A 12,252-nucleotide genomic window follows, 5' to 3' on the forward strand; every position below is an offset into this window, starting at 1 on the left:
ATAGGTGGAGCGCATTCCCCTCACGCACCTCGGTACCTACCACGGCCACCAGCCGCTCGCACAGGTCCATTAGGCTGCCACCCAGAGTTACAGGCCCGCCCAGCACGAAAGAGGCGAAACGGTCGTCTAGGAAGCCCCGCGTAGAGGTGGCAGAGCACGCCAGGGCCAGCAGGCAAAAGGCCACCCTGAGAGGGAAAGCCGGATCCCCATTGGCATCATGGCCGCCCAGGCCCAGCAGAGATGGAGGGGGGAGGCACGCAATCCTAGCTAGGACTGGGGGGGCATGGCGCCGATGGGGATCTGGCTTTCCCTGCTCGGGGTAGCCTTTGGCTTGCAGGGCGTGGATGTGCTCTACCACCTCTACCCGAGCTTGCTAGTCAGCCGTTTCACCTCCTTTGTGCCGGGCAGGCCAGGCGGTCTGGGCGGCAGCAGCAGCCTAATGGACCTGAGCAGGTTGCTGGTGGCAACAGCCCAAGGCAGAGCCAAGGTGTGTCGGCTGCACCAGGGGACCAGGCTCCATGCACGGGCCAAGGGCAAGAGCTGTGAGGCAGCCGAGGAGATGACCAGCAGCAACCTGCTCTCCAACTGCAAGCAAAAACAGATGGGACAGAATAGGGGCGTCTGGTGGTCTGCATCACGTGCCTCCCCCCTCCCCTACTCCGCCTGCTGCTGGAGGGCTGGCCTGGTACTGGAAGCGGGCTGCAGAGCCCCAGAGTGCGCTGGTCGAGGGGCCAACAGGCTGTGGCTGCTGACGGACACCGTCAGCCCCCATGCACTCGCTGGCCTCTGTGTGGGGGGGGGGCGATGGTGTCAGGCAGCAGCCGCCCCAGCCCCTGCCTCACCTTGCCTTGCCCTGCGGCAATGGCTCCCCCACCCTGCCTCCTGCCTGACCCTGCAGGACGAGCCTCTTGCTCACCGCCTCACCTGCCAAAGGCCCCCTGGATCTCCCCCAGCCCTGCCTGGCCCCCACAGGCATCCCCCTACGAGCAACATCAAGGTGGCCATGGCCACCCTGGCCACACCCACCCAGACAGCCATGACCACTGTAGCCACGCCCACCCAGTGGGCCATGCCCCCTGCCCCCCTGTGAGGGCACCGCAATGCTGATGCGGCCCTGTCACTTTGCGATAAATAAGTGGGTTTGGGGTTGCGGTTTGGGCACTACTCGTTCTCTAAAAGGTTCGCCATCGCTGGCCTAGAGCTTCAGAGAAACAATCTGAGTAAGATGGAGCACCAAAGGTCAAGAACCAAGGCCACTTGCAAGGCTGTTGGACTTGCACTCTCATCACATGCTTGGGATCTAGTGCCGCTGTTACTTTTAATGTGAACTTTGCACTGTAACCTTTAAAAGAAATCCGTGTAGGGCAGTCGGAGCCAGATGCCCTCACAGCTGTGTTGGCTTCCGGCTGAGATGGGATGTGTGGATGGGTTGCTGAGAGTGGGAATACAGGAGATCTGAAGGAAGAGAGAGTGGCTTCCGGGAGGGACGTCCAACCGGAGGATGTGGGAAGGCATCCTTGAGGGGAGGAGGGCGGTTGGAGTTGACCTGTCACAAGTAGGGAGGGGAGGCAAGAGGCTACTCTGGATGTTGCTATTAGGCGTAGTTGTCTCTCTCCATCAGATCAGTAAATGCAGAGGGCAAGGGGTTGGCTGGCTGGTCAGGCCCTTGCAGGAGAGGGCCCCTTCTAAAGCCTGCTCACGGCACCACCGAGGAAGGAACCCATCGGGAGAAAAACCTCCTCCACTCTGGAATTCAGAAATTCTATGGGAGCAGCTAGAACAGGCTTTCAAACATACCTTCTGCAGCTGTTCCCAGAGGTCGTCACAAACAGTATTTCCATATTGGTAGGTCTCAAAGTAGGACTGTGGAGAAAGGAGAGTCAGATGAGCGGAATTCCCAAACACAGGAAAGCTCGGGGCTGCCGTGTGTGTGTGTGTGTGTGTGTGTGTGTGCGCGCGCGCGCTGGCAATTCCCTCTGCTGCTAGTTGACTTCTCTGGCTGACAGAGACTCGCCCACATTCAGGGCAGGGGGGGGCAAGGAGGGCCCCACCCAGCAGCCACCATAGCATCTCACACAGATGTTGGGGGAGCAGCCTGGCAGACGTGGAGGTCGGCAGCCCCACATCCTGACGCCGGCCATGGAGGAAAGTGCCAGGGCCAGAGGAGAGGGGCTTGCCCACACCAGCCTGAAGGGGCCCAGAGGTGCCGTGTCCCTACAAGCCATCCCTCTTACCCAGTAAAAGTGGCTAAGATTTTACACGGGCTGGGACTGCTGTTGGCCTGGGGAGAAAGCCGTCTGCTTGCCCCCCTACGGCAGGGGGGTGGGGGGGCGTCAGAGGGAGACAGGAAGGGCTCTTTGCTCATCCCACCAAAGCTGAGGGAGTCCAAAGGGGGGGGGCTCTTGGTTCCTGCTGGTCGTTCACCAGCGTGGCAAGCTGAGATTGTTCTGAGCTAAATCTCTCCTGAAAGGGCTGCCTGGAGATCTGCGGGATCTGCCCTTTTACATCCCCCCCCAAGAGGGCACGGCGATACACAGCACCAGGGGGTTTGTATGTGTGTGTGTGTCACAGTTTTGGCTTGTGCACCAGTCAGGGAGGGGGAGGCGAAGGCAGCCCCTTACCTGCAGCCCTTCTCTGAAGACGGCTTCGGTGAGGAATTCTGCCAGCATTCGGATCACAGCCGCCCCCTGCAGGGAGAAAAGAAGCTGCCATGAGGCAAGCAGAGGGACCCCACCCCACCCCACCCCACCCCCAACCGCCCCTCTCTTCTTCCTCTGCAGGGGAAGGAAGCTTCAGGAGGGCCAGCAGGGCATGGAGCAGACTCTGTCCCAGACTTCTTCTGGGCAGCCCTGGGGATCATCTGAGGAAGAATACTGCAAAGCCCTCTTTAGTTCTCTAAATCCACCAGTTTCACGGCGGTAAACAGAGCTGAATTCACAGAGTAACAGAAGGGACCTCCTCGGAGGTCTTCTTGCCCAAACCCCTGCACAAGCAGGAGACTTTATACCGTTCTAGAAAAATCTCTTCTTAAAACATCTCCGGGGTTGGAGCACCCACAACTTCTGGAGGCAAGATTGTTCTCCCTGACAGGAGATGTCTCCTTAGTTCTAGGTTAGATCTTCCTTAGTAAGTTTCCATTCCTTCCTTCTTGTCCTCCCTTCAGATGCTTTGGAGAGTAGGTAAACCCCTTCCTCTTTGTGAAAGAAAATTTCATCACTGAACTGCATTTTGATGGATAGGGCCCAGGGTTCAAGTCTGCCAAGATCTTTCTAAAGTGTCAGCTATTCCCCCCAGGCTTGGTGTGGTCTGCAAATTGGATGAATTCCCCTTCTAACCCCTCGTCTAAATCATTTATGATGATATTGAAGAGAACTGGGCCTAAGACCGAGCCTTGAGGTACCCCACTGCAGGCTTCCCTCCATGCAGATGCAATTCCGTTGAAGACTACATGTTGAGTGCGGTTGATCAGCCACTTGAGAATCCCTCTAGTGGTGATGCTGTCCATGTCATATTTTTCTAGCTTACCAAGAAGTAGGCTGTGGTCTACTTTGTGGAATGCCTTAATGAATTCCAAGTATACTATGTCCACAGCTTTTCATTGGTCCACTAATTTAGTCACTTTGTCAAAGAATGAGATAAGGTTTCTTTGGCATGATCTGTTTTGACAAACCCATGTTGGTTCTAGGTGTTGTTCTGAACCAGCCAACTACCGGCCTTGTAATAAGGCAAACCCCTGTTCAAGCAGTAGAGACTGGAGAGCGTCTGAGGTTGCAAAGCGTCTGCCAAGTTTAATTCACAAGCAAAACAACAGAACAAGAAACACAGGAACTTGAATCCTCAAGCGGAAGGGTTGCTTTCAGCAACCAGCCCCTCCCCAAACACTCCTTTTATTTAGAGTTCAGGGCGTGGTCTCCCTGTGCCTCCTCCCGAGGAGTCCCACAGCCTTTCTTTGTTTGTTCCTGCTCGACTGCCTCCTGCGTCGGGCGTCCTTGAACAGGGCCAGCTGTGGGTCATCATCCTCCGCACTATCGGGCTCACGCAGCTGAGAAGAGGGCCCCGGCTGAGGGCTCTGCGAAGCCTCCAAGCCATCATCAGCCGGTTCGTCTTCCACACCCTCCTCCTCCCCCTCATCTGAGTCATCCGATACATCTGAACCGGCTGCCGGACCCACCGGCTGGCCCTGAGTCATAACAGGTGTTTTTGTAGAAAGCCGCATTGGCTTTCAAAAGATGGGCAACTTTCATTATATTTCTTGACACAGGCTTACTTTTACCAGCACTCCTGACAGAGTGGGCCACTTGGCACATAAATGGATCCTGAATAAGAATCCTGAAGTTCTTGTAGAGCAAAATACCAACTCTTCTGTGATGGGTGAAATGTCAGCATTTCTCAAAGTCTTCACTGGCTCTGCTCTGGCTTGAAGGCTTCTCTAGGTGACCTTGGAGCAAGGTGGGGGGGGGAGGCAGCGTTCCCAGTCATACAGCCTGTCTTTTAAAAAATACCATTTCCCCCTCCCAACTTGCTCATAACACACACACACACACACACACACACAGTTTATTTGGCCCTGCATTTTAGCTTTCCTCCACCTGGTGGGGTGCATCTGCAGGTTGACGGGAGTTGACTCTTCTTGCAGTGGGATGGATTTTCCTGCTCCTAGGTTCTGTGTGCATCTGCTCTAGAACCCCCTCTGGGGCGAAGGCAGCCCAGCCAAGCTGATAAGACACCCCTCCTGCTCTCAAAATCAGGCAGGGTTTTACCAAGCCCCCTCCTCACCTTACTGTAGGAAATGGCGTCAAAGACTTCACTGATCTGAGCTGGAGTGTTGATTTCCTCTGCAGGGCTGGAGAGGGGGTGTGAGGAAGCCAGGGCGTCGATGGCCATCACACGGTAGACATCATTCGGTACAATCAGATCTCTCTGAAAATGAACGCCTTAAACTCAGGTCACAAAGCAACCTGACTGGCCCTGAGCCCTTCTTCCCACCCAAGACCACCGTGGGCAGCAGTGGGTCAACCGTTGGAAGGAAAGGATGTGGAAGGGGCCTTGAATCCATCAGGAAGACCTGTGGAGACCTTTGTCCCAGGAGAAGTCCTTCCTCTCCAGAACCAGGAAGGGCACGTCTAGATGACTTTAAACAGCCCTTCAGAGACTTGGGCTAGATTCTCACAACACTCTCATCCAAGTCAGTTGAAGACCTAGTGCTGTCTTCAGACAACATGCTTATCCTGAGAGAAGAGAAGAGGTAACCTACTGCATGAATTTGGCTAGTTTGTGATTCAATGGACTCTACTAACCCAGGAAATGGGTTTAATGACTGGATTCATTAATCGTGTTACACGTTGCATGCAAACTCTGCTTAGGGAAAGAACTGCTGCCCAGGAATCTTGGCAGAGGATGAAATGGGCCATCATTCAAGCCCACGGATTCTTCCTACATCTGGACTCCCTTTGCAGCACTGGCCGGCTTTCTGCTGCTGGGCTCAGCCCTTCTCCCGACAATTTGGCCTCCCGTAGACGCTCAGCTGGATTTCCCTCCTTTAGAGTCTGCTCGGCTCTTGGCTTCAGGTCCTGGAGGGTTCTTCCCAGAGCTACTGGGGCACCCGGACCCATTGAGCCAGTCTAGACCTTGCCCTGGCTAGCTCTCTCTTCTGCAGGGGCACCTTTGGGGTGCCTTTCTCCAGGAGAAAGTTAGTGGTTAGTGTAAGTTTGGAAAAAGCCCCTCTCCTGTTGTGCTGCACAGCTCCACCTTCGGCCAATCAGCTGCACTGGCTCAGCGGTATCCCTGTTGCCTTCCCACTTTCATCTGGCACCCACACACGGGACTTACAATATTCCATGTGGACTCAGCTTCATGTGCACCCAGATACTCCACATAGGACGCAAAGCCCTCATTTAGCCACAGCTCATTCCACCACTCCAGGGTTACCAGGTTTCCAAACCACTGTTGAGAGGAAGGAGATTCATCCCATAAGCATTCTTTCTAGGAGCTCCTGGGCATGAGAGGCGATGGCGCGAGGGTGCCAGGGATTTAGCCAGAGTGGATTGCCCAGAAGCTCCCTTGCATGCCCTCTACGTTGGTGGGGATTCAGTTGCTCCAAAAATACAATCTAGAAAGTACCTGGTGGGCAACTTCATGAGCAATCACTGTCACAATCCGTTCCTTGTTGCCAATGGAAGAGTATTTCTCGTCAAAAAGTAGTGCACTCTCACGGTATGTGATCAGCCCCCAATTCTCCATTGCTCCAGCGTTGAAATCCGGAAGGGCGACTTGGTCTGGGAAGAGAAGTCCCTGCTCACGGAAGCACAGCCACCCCCAGCGCTCCCTGTTCAACCGGGAGCCACCCTCCCTGATTGAGGCATCTTTTCACGAAAACAGCCGTGGCCCTGCAAGGGGAGCGGGGAGCTCTGATGCAAAGCGGCCGCTAACTGATGCTCCTCTATCTGGTGCTAGGTTACCAACAGTGCTCAAGACTCTCCGTGAATGCTGAGTGCAAGAATTGGGAGGAGGTGCTGGAATCAGTAAGAATTAAGGCCAGGGGAGTGGGTCACACCCGCAGGACACCCATCGTGACTGAAGGGTACGCTGGTCTCCCGGCCCTCAGCCCAGTGCCAAGACTTCCACCTGTGTCTCAGCCCTCACCTACCTAATCTCGTCAGAGGATAAGGTACATTGTATTGCTGCTCAAAAAAGCTGAGAATGGGCCACGTGACATTGAGTGCGTAGTTTCCCTGGCCCTCTCTGATCGCCGTGGGGCGGCCCCAGATCTGGATCTGAAAAAGGACCCAAGGACACTCAGGGAAGGTCCCTGTTCCAGGGCAGAGCAACCTGAAGGATGCGCCCGTTGTGGGCCGCGGGTCCCCGGCTAGAGCAGGCCTACCAGGGTGTTATTCTCGATAGTAGACACATTCTCAAACTCGCTGACAATAAAACCAAGCAAGTAGGTGGACATCTTGAGGGTGGGATGAAATTCAGTCTGCACCCAGGTCGATCCGTCCGACATTTTTACCTCCTCAGCTTCTGGAAGAAGAGCCAGAGAGGAGAAGGGGTGAGCTCGGCAGAAAGGCCCCCTTGCCTGACCCTCCTCCCCAGGAGGAAAGGGTTCTGTCTCCCCAAGCACAAGTTCCCAAAGAAGGGCGCCCTTGGCCCGGTCATCCTTTTGGGAGGAGGGCCCCTGACCCCGTTTTCACCCACTTGTCCGCTCACAGGCCTGGTTAGCCAGATGCCGCTCTTTGGGGCTCAGCGGGTGGCATCTACATGCCCTGTGTAAAAGCAGAGCAATCCTCCCCTTTGAAGGCAGAGTGGGGTCTCTCCCCACCACTCAATGCAGCAAAAACCTCACCTTCCTGCCTTTGCCCCAGAGACTTTCTACAATGGCACCTTTGAGCCAAGGAAGCCTTGAAAGGTTGAGGGTGTGTTGTGGTCACTCTCACCCATGGCCGTCAGGGGGCAGCTTGCCTCTTTAAAGTGACAAGTCATCATGAATACGAGTGCATCCTCCCCGCTCTCAGATCCCCCCCCCTTTTCCCACTTGCTTTTGCCTTGGGGAGCACAAGTGGGTGGGCGCATCTCCAGCCAGACATCTCAGCCCTAGGTGCCCCCTGGCACCTTCCAGGGCAACAGCAGATTGTGCCGCCACCCAACCACTGCTAACGCCTGGCCTTAAGAGTCTCTCTGCCCTTTTCTAGTGACCAAGGAATCTTCTTTTCACGCACTCAGACACACCCCAAAAGCACACTTGTCCTGCTGAGTCCGTCACCCAGCACCTTCTCCCCAGCCCGCTCCTGCCCCCCTTGGCTTCGGCTTAGCCCCCGGTTTCCACCTAGAGGGAGGTTTTGCAGAGACGAGCCCCGGTGAGAGCCACGAGCGAGAGCACCGTAAGTCTTCCCGACTGCCCAGGGGCAGCCCTTTCTTCTGCCCACCCACCCCAATTAGGCACTTACTCTTAATAGGCATGTTGGAGAGTGCCTTATATGTAGGCAAGTGAATCAGCGTGATGGAGAAGATGGCCTTCATGGCTGGCTCATCAAAGCAAGGAAAAGCTTTGCGGGCATCAGCAGCCTGCATCTGGGTTGTAGCCAACACCCTGGAGAAAGACAGACACCATCTCATCAGTCAAGATGCCCAGGAATCCTTCTATTAACCGGCTCTGTTCTTTCTGCTCGGTCTGGATGCTCTTAAGGGGGCACGTATACAACCACAGGAAAAGGCCCATTCAGGGAGCAAAGGCTTCCCAGCCCAGGTGGGGGACAGGCAGAGGCATGGTGGCATTTAAGAGGCCTCGCTGCTTCACATGGAGCAGCCAAGAGGGCTCCACCAACAAGTTCTAAGTTCTCATTACTCTTTCTCAGAAATAATATTTCCTGAGACACAAGCAGGGGACCGACACAGTTTGTGATGGATCTGCTCAAAGGGCATCAGCTTCCTAGGAAAACGCAGCTTGGCCTCCAGTCCCACTCCCAGCCTAAGCCCTGGAAACCGCAGCAGTTGGAACAGACCTCTGTGGGCCCTCTTTCTGTTCCCATAGCACCACCACCCCACAACTCTGTCCCTTCCACATACTTGTGTGCCGCTTCTTCTGTATATTCACTGCGGTAGAAGCCAGCCAGATCATCTGCCAGTTCCCCAGTGAAGCTGGCATGCAGCTGATAGTTCTCATTCTGCTGGAGGTTCTCTTTGAGTTTCACCACCAAGTACTCTGTCTTATCCTCTAGCCAAGTACTATGGATGGCAGGTGCGACGACTTTGGTTCCTGTCAGGGACACAAGGAATGGCCCCTGGATTGTATAATTCAGCTTTTTGCTGTGTATGAGTATGAGGTCCGTAGGCTGCTTGCACTGAAACTCCACTGTGCTGTTCCCTTTGAAAATGTAGAGATCTGGGCTCAGAAATGGCTGCAGAGATATGGTGTAAAAGGTAGGCATCAAAGTTTTGGGCAACCGCATGTGGTCCCAAGGCTCCAAAGGCTTGACTGTGGTAGCTTGGATGGTGCCGCTGGTCGTGGTAGCTTGGGCAGTGCCAGCTATGGTAGTGCTGGGGGTGCCAGCCACGATGGTGCTGCTTGGAGCCTGGTTGGCGAGCTCGTCTGCCCGCTGCTTCTCCTGGGAGTAGACAACCGAGAGGGCAATGATGGTGGCCACGGCCCCCAGGCCAAGAACAATGCCTACGACCCCCAAAGACTTGCTGATGAAGAATCCTTTGGCCATGGCTGAGGAGAGGCCAGAGTGGGGCTCGCACGCAAAGGGATCGCTAAGACACCGCAGGTCCTTTATAGATGTGTTGCCTCTGGGGACTTCTTAGCGTGGTGAAACATGTCAATTATTAAGCCAGGAATGCTGGGCGAAGGTCACTTCTGCTCTCTGGCCATCTTCTCTTATCTTGTGAGGGAGTTAATGGAGAACTGGATGCGCCTTGATGTGGCTCCTGCAGAGAAAGTCAATCCCAGTTTCAAAGGACTGTCAGGGCAAGAGAGCTGCCTCCCCCCTTCCTCGGCCCTCGGCTCAGGCCCACTGAGGAGGGGCAGGCCTGGGATTCAGAGGAGCTGCTGGCCCTGCCAGTGCAGGGCAGACCTGAGGTTGGAGAACCAGCCTGGGTTTGCCTGACCCACTACTGGGTGTACAAGGCGGATCCGGATTTTCCAGGCCAGCCTCTGCGAGTCCTCCACGACCCTTTCGTCACCTTTTCATTATTATTTCATTTGTTTAAAAACTATAGGGTTTTTTCTTGAAAATATTGTTAATTTATGTTAATAGCTACAGTGGTTCTCAAACTTTTCTTCACCACCCTTTAATACCTTTTGTGGCCATGGACCACGGCCCCAGGCCCCCAAAACCTAACTCAAAATTTAAATCATTATATTCCTTCAAGCCTTCGCAGACCTGCTGTGATGACATCACGGCCCCCCAGGAGTCTGCAGGCCACAGGTTCAATAAATAAATAAATATTCTATGAACGCATCCTTTTTTATATGGTAAATATCAATAAATATAATCCATACAAACAAAAGCTCTTTTGGGACCTTCCTTAATTTTAAGTGAGAAGGGGTCTTGCGAGCGGAATATTTAAAAAACATTGTCCTAGAGCTAACATCTCAGTTGTAAACTCAGAAACGATTAGAATTTTCTGCTCCACCCTTTAATCATGAGATTTCCCACCTGCTCATACACAGACATACACAAGTATGCCAAATCCGGTGGGGGCTGGAGGCTGGAAAGCATGACTCGGTTCTGTCTGGGCCAGACAGTGCCTGGGTCTGGGTTCAAGGAAGGAAGTCTTCTGCAAGCCGGATTGTTCCATTGTTTACCATCAGGCAAATGACTTCCAGCGGCTGCATTCACCTTCTCCGCGGGCCTTTCCCCCTGCTGAGTTGAGGTGCCCGCCACCCTCCTTGCCAGCTGATTACCGCTGCCAAGATTGTCTCTGGCTGCAGCCATTGCCAAAGGATGCGGAGCGTGATAAGAAAACCGGGCTGAGCTGCAGGCCTTCAGCTTCAGGAAAATACCAGCCCATCATAGCACAGACGCAGAAACTGGTGGCCTCTGAGCGTAGGACTGTCTGTGCCTCTAGCAACGCTCCCTATTCTGTCATAATCTATTTATTTAGAGCATTTATATGGCTGCTCAATTCACTCACAATCTTTCCAGGTGGCTTATAGAAACAAAAGCCCCAAAACAAAAGCCAGTAACTCCCCTTCCCAGCAATAACAATCAAACAAGCCACTTTATGGCCTCTGCATCACCCTGGTCCCCAGGCCCTTTGGCAAAACCAGGCCTTCAAGGCCTTTCGAAAGAGAGTCAAGGTGGAGGCCAACTTTATCTCCACAGGGATGATGTTTCAAAAGAGGGAGCCACCACGGAGAAGGCCCCTCTTTTGGGTCCCCACCAGATGGACCTCCTTACAAGAGGAGACCCTAGCATACTTTGCCTCTCTGCTATAATAGGTGGGAAAAGATGGTCCTTCAAAAAACATGACTCCAAGCCAATCTACGTTGAATAACCTTTAAAAAGATAGCCAAGCAGCTCAAAGCAGGGTGGAGCACTGGTCCTGTCATCCCAGTGGTGGGATTCAGCCGGTTTGCACCACTTCGGCAGAACCGGTAGCTAATTTTTTGTTGCCCAGGCCCAGAATGGACTTCCGGAAGTAGCATCCACACAGAGAAACAGTGAATCCCACCACTGTTAATACCTGTTTCAGCTTGTTGTACCATTTCACTGTGGGCTGTTCTCACATCCTCCTAATGGTGGCACAAACATGCCCTGGCACTTGCTGTTTTGCGGGGTAGAATAGAATTGAATAGAGCTGGAAGGGACCTTGGAGGTCTTCTAGTCCAGCCCCCTGCTCAAGCAGGAGAACCTATACCACTTCAGACAAGTGACTGTCCAGTCTCTTCTTAAAAATCTCCAGTGATGGAGCACCCATGATTAAGGTTACGGGGGTATGTCCTCATGACCTTGTCTCCAACTCATCCCCAACCCAAACGAGTCAGCTCTATCCGTTCCAAAGCTCTTCTCTCACAGTCTTCTCTGAGGCAGAGGAGAGCTTGGCCAATGAGGCACCAAAACTGTTACGCTGGCAGGCTGAGGCTCAGGGACTGAATCAGACCATCACAGAAGTCTAGAACTGGAAAGAACACAAGCCCAACCTTCGCCCACTGACCTGGAGAACCAACTCCAGCGTCCGCAGGAGGTGGCTGCAGAGCAACTCTGGAGAAGGCTGCTCACTGCCTCCGTGGGCAGACTGTTCCACTTGTGCAGATCTTGTTATAGAAAGTTTTTTCACCATAAAATGAAATATGGACACCTGCAATATATGCTCGCTTTTTTCTGTCCTAGTTTCTGTGGCTGTGAAAAACCATCAGGTCTTCCCTGAACATGCCTGGTTCCACCCAGCCAGTCTTCACAGACATATTCTCAGGTCTCCATATCAGCTGCCTGAGAGGCTGATGCTCAGCTTGTGGTCAATAACTACAAGTCCTGCTTCAATTTGGTGCTTCCAAGTCATTCATCTCCCATCAATTTCTACATCTTTTCCTCCCTAAATAGAATAAACTTAGACTTTTCCCTATTAAAATACGTCTTTTTTCTCTAAACTCAGTCTTTCAACTGGTCCTGATTAGACTGCAACCAACTCAGATGTTACTTCATCCACAAATCCAGTAAGCAGCCCATGAAGTCCATTATTTAGGTCATTACTAAAAATGCTGCGTAATATGTGCTGACCCAAGAGAAATCCCCATGAAAACTTACAAGTTAC

General features: G+C 53.4%; 1 protein-coding gene across 7 annotated transcripts in view; it reads right to left on the minus strand.

The window, feature by feature from the left end:
- Positions 1-12,252, minus strand: part of ANPEP (alanyl aminopeptidase, membrane) — a 38,601-nt gene that overhangs the window by 10,139 nt on the left and 16,210 nt on the right. For all 7 annotated transcript variants that reach the window (XM_081337422.1, XM_081337423.1, XM_081337426.1 and 4 more), the window contains 9 exons: positions 8,563-9,423; positions 7,944-8,086; positions 6,881-7,020; positions 6,647-6,773; positions 6,121-6,275; positions 5,830-5,943; positions 4,777-4,920; positions 2,622-2,687; positions 1,798-1,863 (listed from right to left, as the gene is read on the minus strand). In XM_081337422.1, the coding sequence (XP_081193548.1) occupies positions 1,798-1,863; positions 2,622-2,687; positions 4,777-4,920; positions 5,830-5,943; positions 6,121-6,275; positions 6,647-6,773; positions 6,881-7,020; positions 7,944-8,086; positions 8,563-9,206 (1,599 nt within the window). In that variant the 5' untranslated portion in view covers positions 9,207-9,423. The remainder of the gene's footprint in view (positions 1-1,797; positions 1,864-2,621; positions 2,688-4,776; positions 4,921-5,829; positions 5,944-6,120; positions 6,276-6,646; positions 6,774-6,880; positions 7,021-7,943; positions 8,087-8,562; positions 9,424-12,252) is intronic.

Source organism: Vipera berus (genome assembly GCF_964194415.1).
Source record: "Vipera berus genome assembly, chromosome: 12".
NCBI lineage: Eukaryota > Metazoa > Chordata > Lepidosauria > Squamata > Viperidae > Vipera > Vipera berus.